At 41.3% G+C, this 17,611-nt stretch overlaps 1 protein-coding gene across 7 annotated transcripts in view; it reads left to right on the forward strand.

Annotated features, from left to right (window-relative positions):
• Window positions 1–17,611, forward strand: part of ANO4 (anoctamin 4) — a 325,264-nt gene that overhangs the window by 147,531 nt on the left and 160,122 nt on the right. For all 7 annotated transcript variants that reach the window (XM_067009963.1, XM_059081938.2, XM_067009965.1 and 4 more), the window contains one exon: window positions 455–613. In XM_067009963.1, coding sequence (XP_066866064.1) covers window positions 455–613 — 159 coding nt within the window. The remainder of the gene's footprint in view (window positions 1–454; window positions 614–17,611) is intronic.

The following is a 17,611-nucleotide window of genomic DNA, read 5'->3' on the forward strand; positions in this document are numbered from 1 at the left end:
TTGCCTGTTCATTGATTTGCATTGATTCCTATGTTTAATTTTTTTTTCTCTTATGAATAATGCTGTTGTGAACATTCATTTACATGTTTCCTAGTTGCTTTACTAGGAATTTCTGTAGGGATGTATGTTATGTAAATGTTCAATTTTACAAAATGATGCTAGTGTATTTTCCAGAGTAAATATATCAATTTTCACTCTCACCTGTAGAATGTGAGACTTCTCAGTTGCTCCACATCCTTGCCAACACTTGGTATTGTTAGGTGTCTTAAGTTTTGCCCATTTGACTGCTTTTTCCAATTTTTATTTTTTTTCCTCTTGTTACATTTTTCATTAATAAAAGTATAATTTTGATAAAACACAAGGGAATGCATTTAGTTTTAATTTTTCTTTAATATTACTCACCCAAGCCTTAGTTTTGAGTGTCTTAAACTGGTTCCTTTCTCTTTGTGTGCAGTCAGTACCAGAAAAAAACAAATCAAATGGACTTTACTTCAGAGATGGAAAGTGTCGAATCGACTACATTCTTGTATACAGAAAATCCAACCCCCAGATGGAAAAGAGAGAAATATTTGAAAGAAATATTAGAGCAGAAGGATTACAAATGGAGAAAGAGGTAAATAGTTTGCTTGGATAAGAAAAAATGTAAATATACATCTATTCATATCGGGAGACAATTACAAAATAAGCAGTTAGTCATTATGTTAACTGAATGTTTCATTTGCTCAGGGTTTGGATGGTACAAGAGGCCCAGCCAAGCCTCTGATAATAATCCACAATGGGATTATTGTGTACCCAGAAACACTGTGCACATTTCTAGAACTTGGCCCTGAGAGCTGGATTATGTAACTCTTCTCAGATTTTCCCTAAACACTGTGCACAGCTTCTGGAGCTTTTCATAGTCCAGAAGAACATGTTGCCAATTAAAAGTGTTTGCTTCTGATCCTGCTTTTCAAGGCTAAAGGGTAGATCTTTGAAGTCAAACATCCATGTTTTTCTTTATACGGTGAAGGTTGCATGCTAATCTTGGTACACTTTAGATAAATCAGATTTTTCCAGGTCCGTTAGACTAGCCTCAACTCTGGAGCATTTATAAAACAGAAGCAGTATTTTTCTGGAAGTCTCCAAAAAGAGAATTAGAAAAACAGTGAGATGAGTATAGTCTTAAGGGAACAGGTTCTCATTTTCAGGAAAGTGGAAGCAGATAGCTCAAAAGACTGCTTCGGTTGGAGTTTCCCCCAGAGCAACAAACAAAGTTAAATATGTTGTTTCTTCCACTTTTGTGGGGTTCCAGAAAATCTTTCCTATACCCACTGAACATGCCTTTGATAAATCTTGTTCTTTAAGTTTCTATTGAGGCAGTTGTGTATTCTTTTCTTAACATTGATAGTGCATTAATATTTTATCCCTAAAAATCTTCATCTTTTATTCTAAGTTTCAGAATTTTTATGTAAAGAAATAAAAGATCTGTATTGCGACATGATCTGAAGTAATGAAAGTACTTCGTGTGATCCGTTCTGACTCTGTCAAAGTTTTGATTCCCATCAAAACTAGGTAGCTTTCTTCAGTTACTGAAAGATTTATATTTTGAGCTTCATAACTGTTCTCTCCACTCCTGGGGCTTCTTTTGTGTAGGTCTTTTCAATGTCATTTTGTGGCTTACGAGTTCAAACTCAAAAAGCCTAATACTTTTCCAAATAAAATACATTACTAAAGAAATGACAAATCTCCTTTATGTCTCCTAAAATTCATCTGTACTACAGTATTCAGCTGCCAGAATTAGAGCAGGTTGCTGAGGACGGTTATTCTGTCTTTTCTTGTGCAGTTGGTTCTGTGTAGTCCAGAGTTGACCATAGTGTGTTAGCTGTTCAGCTCATATGATTTTAGTGGTATACAAGATAATTTTGTTTGGTTCTAATTTAAAACACATTTTAATACCTAGGTATTTATTTTAATGTTTACTGGAAAAAATAGCAGTTGGGAAAAGGGCAATATCACCATATGGCAAAACTTCATAAAAACTTATCTAAGCATCTCTTTCTCTCCCTTCCCCCCAAAAGTTCTTCTCTTGGTGGCAGCTTCCCTACAGTCCTCTATCCGCTACCAACAGCTTGGTTTTCCTCTTTCTGGAAACTTCTTCCTAAGCAGCTTTTCCCTGTGGCCCAAACTCTGCATAAGCAGCACAGTTTGACTCTAACTGTCTCTGAGCTCTGCTTTGCGTCCTCAGAGCCACAGCCAGCTCAGCAAGAAGTGGGAGATCTCTGCACATCCTTCCTTGCTTAGAGGCAGCGGGAAATTATAGCTAAGTTAATTTTCCCTGTCACAACTAATTAAAATAAAATGTCCCTCGTATGAACAGTAAATCTGTATCTCCATTGTATTATTAGATTTAAAACCCATCAGAAGCACTTTTATTTAAATCTAGTGTTTTCATAAACAGTTGCAGTAGAAAGACAGCAATTTTAATAGCTATTTCAGCTTCCAGAAGTTACTTCCACCTTTTATACATAAAACAAAGAACATAGTTCAAGGTGGAAAAGAAAACCCAGGGGGCTTCCTGTGAATCCACATATATACCTGATGTATACTCAGTGATGAGCACTAAGTACGTTGTATGAATATTAGTATCGTCTTCATTAGCTGTGTGTCAGGATGTCCAACAGTTACGGAAAATGTTTCACAGACTTAGAAGCTTTTGTTTCCAAATCAGTAAAGACAGGCTCTGTAGTTGAACAGTTTAATAGCAAGAGAATCTTTATCTCTTTTAACATTGAAAGTCAAGAAACGCAGCCAGGAAAATCTTTAATTCATGATAAAAGTGAGGCTGTAGTCAAATTTCATCTTTCGTGGAAACTATGCCCCCCACCTGATTAGTCAGCAGGTAAGTGCTTGTTTTGGCACCCTGGGTCTTTAATATTCTGTAACTCATCTTTCATATTAGCCCAGAGAAAGCAATTCACAGCAAAGTTCCCAAATAAAGTATCAAATCCAAGTGATTTTCTTCTTAAGTGTGTGTCTGTTTAAAGAGATTCCCTTCTTTAAAGGTGAACTCATATTTATAAATTCACATTTTGATGAATTTATAAATAAAATTTTTTTTCCATTTTTAATTTTATGTCCATCATTGACTCTTTGGTACCTATTTTTAAATCATTATCAATAAGAGGTTTATATCTTCCTTCATATAAAGGGTCAGGTCGTGGATGACTTTGGAATTATTTGGGATGTATGAGTACCAGTTAGATTAATGGAGCACCCTTCCTCTTTAGAATCACACAGAACATGGGGGAAAACTCATATCATCAGTTGTTTACCAAATAACTGTATTTATATAAATCATACCATCTTGATGATAGTTAATTCATTCAACACATATTTATTACACACTTACTCTCTGCCAGGTACTGCCTTAAGCACTAAGAACTCAGCAGTGAATAAAACAGACAAAAAATTCCTGCCCTGTTGGAACGTAAGAACAAAATAAATGAGGAAATCTGTGTTAAAGAACAATAAATGCTGAGGAGAAAAAAGTAAAGCAGGAAGTGTCGAGAGGGGCTTGCAATTTTATGAAAGTTGGTAAAGGCGGGCCTCTTTCCCAGGGAACAAGAACAGCATGTGCAAAGGCCCTGAGTCAGGAGCATGCCTGGTGTGTTTATGGAACAGTGAAGAGGCCAGTTTGACAGGAGTTGACTGAGCAGAGTAGAGAATAGTATATCAGAGTAGAGAAATTATATCAGAGAGGCAACGGAAGCCAGCTGACATCAGGTCTTAGTGGTCACTGGGCAACTTTAGTTTTTCTCTGCATGACATGGGAAATCACTGGACAGTTTTGAGCCGAGGCATGATAAGATCTGGTTTCTGTTTTATTAGGGTCATTGGGGTTTCCTGATGATAGTAGACTGTGGGAAGTGGGGAGGTGGTGAGGGCAGAAGCAGAGAGGTTAGTTAGGAGATTTGTCACAAGAATCCAAGAGAGAGGTGATGGTGGCTTGGCCAAGTGCACAACAGAGGAGATGCTCAGAAGAGTAGCAAGTAGAGCCGATGGGAACTGAAGACAGATTGAATGAGTGATGTGAAGGAGGAGTCACAGGCCATTCATCTGTCATACACTGTTCATTTAAAGAGTTGAAAGAGGGGCTTCCCTGGTGGTCCAGTGGTTACAAACCCACCCTTCCAGTGCAGGGGGCGTGACTTCGATCCCTGATCGGGGAACTAAGATCCCACAAGCTGCATGACACGGCCAAAAACAGAAAAATAAAGAGTTGGAAGAACTGCCATTTACAGGGCAGCAGAGGGAAGTGGGTTCCCTTGTAGACATGATAAGTTTGAGGTGTCCCGGTGGTGGAGATGTTGAGTAGGAGGGAAGAGTCTGGAAGACAGGCAGAGATCTGTGCTGGAAAACCTAGAGGGTGTGGTGCCTGGAGGGAAGTGTTTCAGGAGGGAAGGAGCAGTTGTGTCAGATGCTGCTGCTGGACGGGGTAAGATGAAGACTGAAAGTTAGTCACTGAATTTAGCAATGTGGAGGGTTCTGGGGAGCTGGGCAAGAGAAGTTTCCACGGAGAGGTGGAAGTGAAATCATGACTAAATGTGTTCAAGAATGGGAGGAGAAAATGTGGAGACAGCAGATAGAAATAGCTCTTTCACGGAGTTTCACTGTAAAGGAAAAGAGAGAAATGGAGTGATAACTGGTATAAGACTTTGGATCAAGAAAGCATACTTTTTATTTAAGATGGAGAAATAACTGCATGATTTCATGCTAATAGAAATAATTTGAGAGACAAACTTGATGTTGGGGAAAAGTGAGGGAAGAATTTTTGGAGCAGCGCCCTCAAAGCAATAAAAAAAGACCGGCCATGAGTTCCTCCCGTGCAGGGACCCACCTGCCTGCATCTATGTCCACAAATGCAGCAGTGCCCCTGCTGCTGAGGGTGTTCTGACTGTGCTCCTAGCTTAAGCCAACCCTTTGCTTTGGGCATAACACCCCATCCTCTCAGTCCTACTCAAGGACGTTGCCCCCTCCAAAGAGAAAATATAGTAAGCTTTAAAAACAGAAATTCACAAAAGAGTGCAATGTGTCAAAATAGCCCGTTTGTGTTTTTACTTGTTTCTCAGAAGGATTGGAATATCTCACTGTAGTAAACACATGCATAGCACTCAGGGTTGGGAATCTTGGAAATTTTTCTTTGAGATGATGACAAAAAAATAGTATTATTAAATTCTCACTCTTGCCTTAGTGAATCACTTACTATTATCATCTCCATTTTATAGGTGAGACAATTGAGGCAAAGCAGTAACTTGCCCTGGGTGGCAAAGCCAGTAAGAGATAAAGCCCAGATTAAAATTTGAGCCTACTCACTCTTTACCCTTATATCATGTTGATTCCTGGTATTTAAAAATGAATCTCAGTAAAGAAGATGTGGCACATATATACAACGGAATATTACTCAGCCATAAAAAGAAATGAAACTGGGTTATTTGTAATGAGGTGGATGGACCTAGAGTCTGTCACACAAAGTGAAGTAAGTCAGAAAGAGAAAAACAAATACCGTATTCTAACACATATATATATGGAATCTAAAAAAAATGGTTCTGATGAACCTGAGGGAGGACAGGAATAAAGACACAGATTTAGAGAATGGACTTGAGCACACAGGGAGGGGGAAGGGTAAGCTGGGACGAACTGAGAGAGTAACACTGACATATATACACTACCAAATGTAAACTAGATAGCTATTGGGAAGTAGCCGCATAGCACAGGGAGATCAGCTCATGCTTTGTGACCACCTAGAGGGGTGGGATAGGGAGGGTGGGAGGGAGATGAAAGAGGGAGGAGATATGAGGATATACGTATGCATATAGCTAACTCATTTTGTTAGACAGCAGAAACTAACACAACATTGTAAAGCAATTATACTCTAATAAAGATGTTAAAAAAGAAAAAGAATCTCAGGGTTGAAGAAGTTAGGACACAAGTGGAATTATGAAAGGGAACCAGGAAAATTGGGGTGCGTAATGAAATTGGGTGCTATCTTGACTGTATTTCCTTGCACTTTGACTGCCAGTAGCCATGAATTTGAATCTTGGTACAACTACTTATAAGCTGAGTGGTCTTGAGCAGTTTTTCAAACTTTTCTGGATCTCAGCTTCCACCTTTTTAATAGTGAGGATAATATTATTTACCATGAACTGTGAGAGGATTAAGTGAGCCCGTGCAGGTGAATACACAGTACAGTGTAAATCTTTTTTATTTTACCTGTTTTACCTTCTATTCTTGGCAAACGATTTATGACTGTGATATAACAGTTCTTTGTAAAGTATTCTTAAAAGTGAGTCAAGTTCAGGAAATACAGGAAATTAAAATATTGTAGATGATACACAGATTTGGCAAAAATTGAGAAGGTGGCACAAGCATGATTGCAGTCTGTTACCTGACTAGTGGTTGTGGTGGACAGACCCTGAAGTCTGTGATGCCTGCTTCCTGGTTTTCATGCCTTTGTGCAATTCCCTCCCCTTGAGTGCAATTGAGACCTGTGACTTGCTTTTACCCAACAGAATATGGCGAATGTAGTGGGATGTTACTTCTGTGGTTATTTATATTATGGTATATCAAACCCTGTCTCAGCTGACTGGAGTTAGAGAGACTCTCCTTTACTGACTTTGAAGAAGTAAGTCCCATATTGTGAAACAGTCTATGAAGGGGGCCCCTATGCAAAGAAAGGGGGTGGGTGGCCTCTAGGAGCTGAGAGTTGCTCCCAGCTGACAACTGGCCAGAGAACAGGGACCTCAGTCCTACAACCACAGGATGAGCTCTACCAACAACTGGCAGATCTTGAAAATAGATCTTTCCTCAGTCCAGCCTCTCTGGAGACTGTAGCCCTGGCCAAGACCTGTATTGCAGCCTGGTGAGACCCTGAAGCAGAGGACCCAGCTAAGCTGTGTCTGGATTTCTGACCTACAGAAACTGTAAACTCATTAATATGTGTTGTTTTAAGCCTCTAAATTTGTGGTAATTTGTTACACAGCAACAGTTAACTAACACAGTGGTTAAGAGTCTGGGGTTAGACATTCTGAGTTCTAATTTGTTTTCATCATTAAAAGCTATGTGCTCCTGGGAAAGTTAGCTCATCTGCAAAATGAGGCTAATGATGAGATCTATTTCATGGGTTATTATGATAATTAAATGAAATCATTCATATCAAGTGCTTATCTCTGTACCTGTCATATTGTAAGCAATTAATAAATCTATTACCATCATTATAGTTATCATAACAGCTAAACACAGTGTATTAACATTTTTACTTTTAAAATAGTTTTTCAAGGCAAAGTTTTTGGAAAATTTTTCATACAGTTTATAAATGCCTTAAGATGTAACCATTAGGATAGCAACATCAACTGACTATATATTGCTAATAATGTATATGCATGAATGAGATTAATGATTACCTTCAATACTCTTGGAAGAACTTAGAATACCTTAAGTAACATGTTTAACATTGTCAACGTTCAGACATTTATCTGCCCAGAGGATTTGGTTTTAGATTCACCAGGGAATAAAATTACAGAGCAACCCAGAACTGAAAAACTGTACTTGATTGCACATCCTAGTCTTGCTTTACACCTATTCAAGGGAAAACTATACAAAGATTCCCCATGGAAGGTGCTAATCTCACCTAGATTGTTCTCTGCCTTCACAGGCTTCCTGCCCATCCTACCCTTCCTATTTTCATCCCTGTTTATGTTCTGCAACTACTGTTACTATAGATGTTCTCTCTGGATCCAGAGCTCTGAGAATGAAGGGGAAAGAACCAGAGTCTCTTGCCTTCCTTTATAGTTCAAACCATGATGAGTGTCTAAAATAAATCTGTCCGGACAAAACTGAACTATCCAAATTCCTGTCCTCTAGTATTTTCTGGACCCTCAAAAGAGACTTAAACCTTACTCCACTTAATAATCTCCATTTTCTGATATGTCATATATATGTATTTACCAAGGGTCTTAAGTTGGAGTTGAAGGGAAAGGAAAATTAAGGACAGTCCTAAGCAAAGAGTGAAGAAGGCAGATTTTCTTTTGAAAATCAAAGCCCTAGAAATTCCTTGAATATTTGTCTTATTCGAACTGGGCCGCTATAACAAAATACCATAGGCTGGGTGGGTTGTAAATACAAAAACGTATTTCTCACAGTTCTAAAGGCTGGAAGTTCAAGATCAAGGTGCTGATGAGGGACCCTGTTCCTGGTTCATAGACAATGTCTTCTTGCTGTGTCTTCACATGGTGAAAGGAGGTAGAGAGCTCTCTGAGGTCTCTTTTTTAAAGGTGCTAATCCCATTTTTGAGGAGTCCATGACCTAATGACCTCTCAAAGGCCCCACCTCCTACTACCATCACATGGGGGGGGGTTAGAATTTCAACATATGACTTTTAAGGGGATACAGTTCAGATCAGAGCAGTACCTTTCAGGAGTTCATTGTTGATCTGTGCTGGCAGTGGATTTTTTAAAAAGTGGTGTCTGAGGTTGAATTTCTTTCCTAAACAGAAACAGAGCCTGAGGCAAGGATTCTTGCTAACGTTGTTGATGGGTGGAGTGCTCTCAGGAGAAAGGGTAGTGAGGGAAGTAGAAGAGGTCAGAGGAGAAAAGCTACACTGAGAGTATACTCTCTGATCCAAGTGGGAAACTCTGGAGCAGAGGAAGCACAGCAGAGCTGGTTCACCTTTAAAGCAGAGGTCCTCCTGCCTGTCAGTCATTGGCTGAGGCTGGGCCAGGTGATGGGAGGTGAGTGCTGCTCCTGCTTGGCAGAGGGTAGTTCTTCCACAGCTGTTCGGCTTCTGGACTGTAAACCATCAGAATTCATTACCACTGACACTGATATCTCTACTGATAGTAGAGATGCTGCCAAATCTGTGGTTTTAGATGGCCCTCTTTGAGATTGCAGCAGTCAGGGAATTCATGGTGGTCTTGATGGAAGTGAAGAAAAGGGAGAGCAAGTACACAGGGGCATTAATTCTGCTTTAATGTGTTCAGTTTTTCCTCTAAGTTTAGGATACTCCATCTTAAAGGCAAGGATTCTGTGTGGCTGGTATAATCATTTTGAGGGCAGAGACGGTGTCTTACGGGTTTTTTTTACAGTAAGACCGAGCCCAGTGCTTAGCTTGTGGGATTTTGAGTTTGTCGCAAGAGATTGTTAATAGCTGGTTTCCATGGCTGTGTCTGGGTAACATCAATAAATTTAGCTCTAGGATTTCTCAACCTCAGCACTATTGGTGTTTGGGGCTGGGTAATTCTTTGTCGTAGGAGGCTGTTCATGTACTGTAGGATGTTTAGCAGCGTCCGTAGCCTCTATCCACTAGATCCCAGCAGTACTCCTCCCCCCACCTCACCAAGTTATGACAACCAAAAATGTCTCCAAGTATGGTCCTATGTCCCCAGGAGCAGGTGTATAAAATTGTCCCTGGCTGAGAACTACTGAGTTAGACTCTTAGTGCAACACACTGCATAAAGTTGTATCTATGAGATAGCTAGAGGAATTCAAGGCAGCTATTCCGTCTTTCATCCACCTGGACCAGCTAACTTAAGGACTCTTAATATCAGACTCTTGAATCATGAAGATGCCTATGTCTTTGAGGAGAGAATAGGGTAAATTAAGATTGGCCTTTCAAACCAGACAACAGGGATTTAGATCCACTTGCTACTTTCTCACTTACTGAGTAAATATCCAGGCAAGGCTCTTAACCACTCTGTACCTTAGCTTCTTCATTTATTAAACAGTAGATAATCCTAACTAATGGGGCTACTATGTAGATAAAATGAGCTAATACGTTATAACACGCTTAGAAGAGAGTCCAGCACATATTAGGTGGTTGTTGGTATTGATAAAGAAGGGAGTGGCTCCAGCCCCTGGCCACCCTGTGTTCTGATCTCAGGCATTCAACTCCATCCCCTCTTGGACTGAGGGTCCCTGGCTTGTGTCTAGGGAAACCTGAGGGCATCTGGTGGGTGGCAAGACACACCAAGAATAGGTCCCACCTCATCACCAGGATTTGGTCCTTCTGGTGTCACCTACCATTGTCCTAGATCAGTCCATCAGACTTAGAGCCTCATTCTCACTGGTCCCTCTTCTTAAGGTAGTTTCATCAAATGGTGGGAGCCATGGAGCTCTCTCCTTCTCTCTCTCTGTCTTACTCCCTCTTTCTCTGTCTTTGTTTCTCTCTCCCTCTTTCTGTCTCTGTCTTCCTCTCCCCACCACTCCTCCTCCTTCTCACTCTAATTTTTGAGACCAGTTTAAAGAGCTGAGGGCCTACTTATTTTTACCTCAACTGCTTTCACTTGTTTAGGAAGACAGAGTTTAATCAAAACATTTCTGTTGCCAGGTCAAGATGACCAGTACAGAGTTATCCTGAACTGATTTACTCAAAGGATCATTCTAAATCAATACATATTTCATGTGACTCACGCATATTCCTTTGCTCAAGACCGAACAACGTTAAGGAAAAAATATACCCATTATATAAGGCCCAGCTGAAGAACTCATGTCACATTATGAACTATTGTTACCAATCCCACGAGAAGAAAATTAATCTAAAAGATCTTCTCACTGGTCTAGAATGAACTTGTCTGGTATAAAACACATTTTGCATTGTCATTTGTTACTTACTAAATATGGGCATCGTAGAGTTGCAGCTGTGAAAGGAACTGAAAGTCTTTTCTTGACGGTGTTATTTTTGTTCCTGTTGTTCTTACTCTGTGTTACGTTAAGTTGCTGAAAACTACACAAAGTATATACTAGGGATTTGACATTAATGATTAATTAACGAGATGGAGCGATTTCAAAGCTTTGAAGCAGTCTGGAGCACTGTTAAATCCATGGTCTCCTGCTTGTAATCCTTACAAGTGGAAAACTTGAAAAAGGTGAACTGCAAGCTGAAGTTTATGAACCAAGCCTGATGTACTTCAACTGCAAAAGCGATGATGCAGCACTGTCCCCGGAGGCAGAGACCAAGGCTTAACTCACTTCCTGTTGTCTTTTTTTTTTTTTTGTGGTACGCGGGCCTCTCACTGTTGTGGCCTCTCCCGTTGCGGGGCACAGGCTCCGGGCGCGCAGGCTCAGCGGCCATGGCTCACGGGCCCAGCCGCTCCGCGGCATGTGGGATCTTCCCGGACCGGGGCACGAACCCATATCCCCTGCATCGGCAGGCGGATTCTCAACCACTGCGCCACCAGGGAAGCCCCACCTGTTGTGTCTTAGGCGTATTTTAAGAGCAGTCGATGGCATCTGATGATTCCATTTCCAGATGGAGTCATTCTTCATTCATTCATCAAATATCTAACGAGCATGATGTCTGCTGTGAGGGCAAAGAAGCATTAAATGTGTCAGGTGCGATGAGTACTCTGGAGAAAATAGGCAGGAATCCTGGGAGAGAGTCACTGTTTTGTTCAGGAGTTCAGGGCAAGTCTCCAAGATGATGAGCAAACTAAGAGAGAAGTTAGCATGTGCATTCCTAAGCCCAGCTCTCAAAAGCCCCTCAGAGTTTTCTCCCTGTTGGGACTACTTTTGCCTTGCATTTGCCCATGTGTGGACTGGGATGAGGGTTGGAAAAATAAGTGGAACCACTAAGTAGGGTGAGGGTGTGTCCTATAGAAGGAGGGAAACTGGCTGGATTTAGCTGGGGTGGGGGTGGGGAAGATGACAGGGTTTGCATCTCCACGACCTCTCCCAGGGCACAGAGCAGGGACAAATCGAGTGCCTGAGCAGTGTTGGGACCTTTGCGGAGACCTGACCTGGTTGCACACCCCTCCCTAACTTGTCCTTTGCTAGTCATTAGTTTAGCTTCCACCCCTTTTGGTGCTACGTCTTTCATGGCCTTCCACACTTTTGTCTACACGTACATCAGGTTTCGTCTTTGAAGGTCTTCCCTCGTGCTTGTAACTGCTTGGCCCCTCTTCAGTTAGAGTTCTGCAGAGAACAAGCCACTCTGTGTCTTCCAGGCACGAAGGCTTTGATACAGAGGCTTACACCATCGATGAAAAGGGCAGGGAAGTCACCTCCAGCTGCTTCCTGAAGCATCGTAGCGGTGGTCCCAAGCGCTGGCCTGGAAGCCCCTAGGGGTCCCAAGAATGTCAGACTGTGACACAGATGATTCTCAAAAGACTTACCTGAAGCTGTCTGACTTACACAACTGTGTCTAGCTGCCTACCTGGAGGGAAAAACAGCCTCTTCCACGTTCCAGATTTTATTTACCCCTTGTTGTTAACTCTAACCCAGAGCCCCCCAGGGAAGGGGATTCTGGGAAATGCAGTCCCAGCTTCTCCTCGGCAATGCAGAGGAGACTTCAGAAAGAGGGGGGACAGAGATGCCAAGATGACAGCAAACAGCATGGCACAGCCACTAGCCCTCCTCCTACCAGGTTTGACTGGATACCTGTCCCTTCATCTAAGGCTATGTCAGTCCCTTCTCTGTCATACCCAAAGGGTTTACAGTTGTAAGTCATGAAGCCTAATACTGTCCCTCAGGGTGACGGTGGAACAGCGTTTTCTGGTGTTTCACGTGGCCATAGCTGGATACCTTGCCCACAGACACAGTGCCTCCCTCACACCCACACCTTTGTTCTGATGCTACCACTAGGCAATTCTTTGTTCACAGCAGAGCTGAATTCATTGAGACCAAATCTTTGAGAGTCAGACAGCAGCAGTCACAAGCCCACATAAGGAGACATCTGTGGGTCTGTGCTGCAGGAGGAAGGGAGAGGACAAAGGAAAGACAAGCTGAGAACTCCTCTCACAGTTGAGAAAAGAAGAAGGTTCCCTCCACCACTTGCGGCTCCTGTGGTGTTAGAGTGTCAGTCCTCACGCAGACAGATGTCTATCACATTCCAGGCTCTGTGCCAGGCAGAATCAAAAATGAAAGAGTGCTCCCGTTATCAATTGTTGCCTAACAGACAACTCCAGAGCTTGTGGCTTAAAACAACGGTCGTTTATTTTATTCTCAAGTCTGCAGTTGGGCAGGGCTCTGCAGGACCAGCTCTTCTCTGCTCCATGGGCATCAGCAGGAGCAGTGCCCCCAGGGAGGCTGGCGGACCCCCTTTCAAGGTGACTCTCAGCTGAGAGCTCAGCCAGGCCTGGGGGCTGTCGCCTTGGTTCCTTTCCCTGTGGATCTCTGTACAGGCTTCTCTGAGGCTCCCTTACTTCAGGCATCCTCGTGACATGGTACCTATGTTCCAAGAGAATGAGACAGATGTGCATTTTTTTAAAAAACTGAAGCATAGTTGATTTGCGATATTGTGTTAGTTTCAGGTATATAGCAAAGTGATTCAGTTATATATTTTTCAGATTCTTTTCCATTATAGGTTATTAAAAGATTTTGAATATATAATAGTTCCCTGTTCTGTATAGTAGGTCCTTGTTGCTTATCTATTTTATGTATAGTAGTTTGTATCTGTTAATCCCACACTCCTATTTATCCCTTCCCCTCCTCCCTTTCCCCTTTGGTAGCCATACGTCTGTTTTCTATGACTATGAGTCTGTTTCTGTTTTATGTATAGAGTCATTTGTGTTATTTTTTAGATTCCACCTATAAGTGATATCATATAATCTCTCTTTCTCTGCCTGACTTAACTTCACTTAGTGTGATATCCTCTAGCTCCATTCATGTTGCTGCATGTGGTAATATTTCATTCCTTTTTATGGCTGAGTAATATTCCATTGTGTGTATACACCACTTCTTCTTAAACCCATCAATAGATGTGCATTTTTATTACCTAGATCCGGAAGTGTTTATTCTGCTCTCCATTGGCAGAGGTGGGAACAAAGGGAGAATTCCAGGTAGCCTAGTAGGTTTGCTTCCCCATCAGCATAATGAGGAATTATCTTCATTTCTCCTTCCCATCCTTCCTTTCTTGGCCTCCTCCTTTCATTCATTCATTTTTTTAAAGTTTATTCCTTCAGTAAATAGACAGTGCCTGGCACAGTTCCAGGCATTCAGAATACATCAGGGAACCAAACAAAGAGCCCCTTTCCTTGAGGTGCTCACCTTCTAATGAGTGAGACAGTGAGCAATAAACATAAGTAAATAGCATAGTATGTTAGAAGGTGATATGGCCAAGGAAAGAGTAGAACAAAGTGTGAGAGTGCTGGGGGGTGAAGGGATGCGCATTCTAAATAGGGTGTGATGTAGGGGGCTCACTGAAGATGACGTCCGACCAAAGACTGAAGAGGTGAGGGAGTTGGCCAGCTGAGACTTCCCACCATCTTCTTACCCCTCCACCCTCTCACCTCCTTTATCTGTATCTCCACCACCCACACACAGGCTCTGCTGATCACCTTGTCTATACTTTGAAAGAGGATAGAATCAATCGGACAGGGTCTTCTGAGGCCGTCCCCACTGGCCTTCACTCACTGTCTGCCTTCCCACCATGACTACACTTGAAGTGTCTGCCAGTGTTGCCAGAGCCCTCCTGTTGCGTGCTGAATTCCCTCCCATTTCACCTTCTCAAGGACTTGGCTCCTGTGATCGTCTCTTCTCTCTCCTGCATCATCAATTTTTGCTCTCTTTCAATTATTATAAATATGCTCCTGTAACTCATATCTTAAGAAAAGTCCCTTGAGCCCCACATTCTCCTCCAATACCACCTCGTTTCTCTTCTCCACTTCACGGAAGTCTTCTTCAAAGATTTGTCCAGTGTCATTGTCTCCATATCCTCACCTACCATTCTCTCTTTTTTAAATTGAAGTATAGTTGATCTACGACATTGTGTTTGTTTCAGGTGTACAGAAAAGTGATTCAGTTATACATTGTTTCAGATTATGTTCCATTACAGGTTATTACAAGGTATTGAATATAATTCCCTGTGCTGTATAGTTTGTCCTCATTGCTAATCTATTTTATGTATAGTAGTTTGTATCTGTTAATCCCATACTACTAACTTGTCCCTCTTTCCCCCCCTTTCCCCTTTGATAACCATAAGTTTGTTTTCTACATCGGTGAGTCTGTTTCTGTTTTGTAAATAAGTTCATTTGTATCATTTTTTTGGAGTCTATATATAAGTGATATCCTATGATATTTGTCTTTATCTGACTTACTTCACTTAGTATGATAATTTCTAGGCTCATCCATTTTGCTGCAAATGGCATTATTTCATTCTTTTTTATGGCTGAGTAATATTCCATTATAAATATATATATATATACCACATCATCTGTTGATGGGCCCAATCTCTTTTCAAACTACTTGATCTTGGTCTTCTCCCTCTATAGACACTGATTTTATTAAGGTCAGCTTTAACCAAATCCAGTGCTCAGGCCACCTTTGTTATCTTACTGGCTTTGTCAACAGCATTTGTCCATATGGTGGATTGTTCCTTCCTTGAAAAACATTCTTTTATTGACTTGGGAGACATCTCATGCTCTCCTGGATTTCTCCCTTCTTTACTGGCCCTTTGTCAATCTTGTTTGCTCACCCTCCTCTTGCATTTGACCTCCAAACGTTAGTACATCCTAAGACCTGGTCCTGGGTGCCTTTCCTTCTATATCTCTATCTCCTTGTGATCCCATGAAGTTCCATGTGGAGCTTTTATATAACTTCTACGTTGCACTCAAGGCTTGGGCCAACGGGATTTACTACTTGATCTCAGGATAGCAGGGGAGGGGGGAAGAGTTACCAGTTACTTGCAGTTACCAGGGACCCAGCATAACAGTAGCTTCATCCAGAAACCTTCCTCTGTGGAAGGGAATGGCAAGTCACACACCAGGCTTCAAGGCTTCTAATCACAGCTCAATGGCTAGAGCTCATTATATGTCTCCAGATGAACACTGGGCCAGGAAGCTCCAATGTCCATGTGCCCAGAGATACACTAATGGCTCCCACACAACATGGTTTCTTACATTATATAATTTTATATGTAATTTATATCTATATATAGATATCTGGCCATATCTATATCTATCTATCTATCTTAGCCCTATAAAGTAGGCAAAGGAGTTATATCAGCATTACACCAATGAGGAACTGATATGGGTTGAGGTATAATCTATCAGCTACATTTTTGTTATTAAAGATCATATGAGCCCGATTTCTTGACAACTTTTTCACAAAAGCTTTTTACCTTTAGGTAAAAAGCAGTTTGTAAACTACCACTACATGTGCTGTTACTGCATCCTCTAATTTTGATCAGCATTCCATCAAGAGATAAATAAAATAGGCCTAGGAGGGATGTCATAACCTTGCCAAGTATGTTAGAAAGTATTTCCAAAGTTAAATTGCTGCTTCACTGGCAGCAGACAGCCTGCTCACTTGTCCTTTCTGGGTCACGCTTGTTTGATGGCTGTTAATCTCCACAGCTTATTAAGGGCATAATGACACATGGGTTATTGATTGGGTCACAACTCTGAATACTTATCAGCTGGTCAATCATTTGTGATAACATAAAGTATAACTGTGATGATATAGTTGTCCCCAAGTTCACCTTATCTAATACACCACCTTGAAGGATGAGAGAAATGTTATGATGAGGACTTTTGGAGTTGGGTAGATCAGAACTGACATGGCTTACTTCTGAGGAGAGATTTAGTACTGCATGGAGGGAACATCCACAAAGGGAGCATTTTCTCTCCTGTGCTCCCACAGGACATGAGACCGACTTCTATTCATATTCATCACATGTCTTAGCCTTCTCTGTATCCCAACATAATACCTAGGATGTAGTTAAGTTTATCTTTAGGTGTTTGTTGAATGACTTTATGAGTGGTTATGTTGTGAGGTAGATAAGACATTTGTTTTACGTAATAGATGCACCGTGATACTAAGTAGGTGTTGGAGGAAGGATATTCTGTATCAGTGTGTATTCATTAGCACTACTCATCAGGAATAATCCCTCTTCCTGGTGGCCTCATAGACAAGTTCAGTTCATATGACGATGTCTGTCCTGTGAGCTAGGCGCAGAAGTGGTGTGCGTCCTTATGAAACCCTCTGAGCTCTGCCTTCCCTCTGGCACAGTGACCCATCAGCATGAATCACTGAGTCACTGCAGTAAGCTGACCTGCAGTGGACATGTAGCATAAACAGGAAGTGGACCTTTATCATAGAACCAGACAATAGAAATAATGTAATTTAAATTTTTTGGTAACAATATATGAAAAGTAAAAAACAGATGGAATTAATTTTAATGTTTTATTTCATCCAGTAGATCTAGATTATCATTTAAACAAGTAGTCAGTAGAGAAATTGATGAGATACTTTACATGCTTTTTTTTTTCAGATCTCTAAGTCTTCAAAATCTAGTGCATATTTTCCCCAGATCTCAATTTGGACTAGCTATATTTTAAGTACTTAGTAGCTACTATATGGAAAGTACAGCGCTACCATTTAAAGTCACTGATATTTAGAGTTATTTGTTGCTGCAGCATAACTTAGCTTCTCCTGACTGATAACACCAAACATGGATTTTCTTCAGGTATCCCGATGCAGTGAGTTTCCTAGGTTTGATGTAGGAATCACCAGGGTTGATGCAGAGTAACCAAGAGCATGTTGCATCCGTGTTCACTTAATTGAAACACAGGGAACTTCTGGAGAAACATGGAAATTTGTGCTTAGCTCTTCAGCTTTGGACCTCTCCTGGTTGTGATCTAGA

Source organism: Kogia breviceps, chromosome 12, assembly GCF_026419965.1.
Source record: "Kogia breviceps isolate mKogBre1 chromosome 12, mKogBre1 haplotype 1, whole genome shotgun sequence".
Lineage (NCBI taxonomy): Eukaryota > Metazoa > Chordata > Mammalia > Artiodactyla > Physeteridae > Kogia > Kogia breviceps.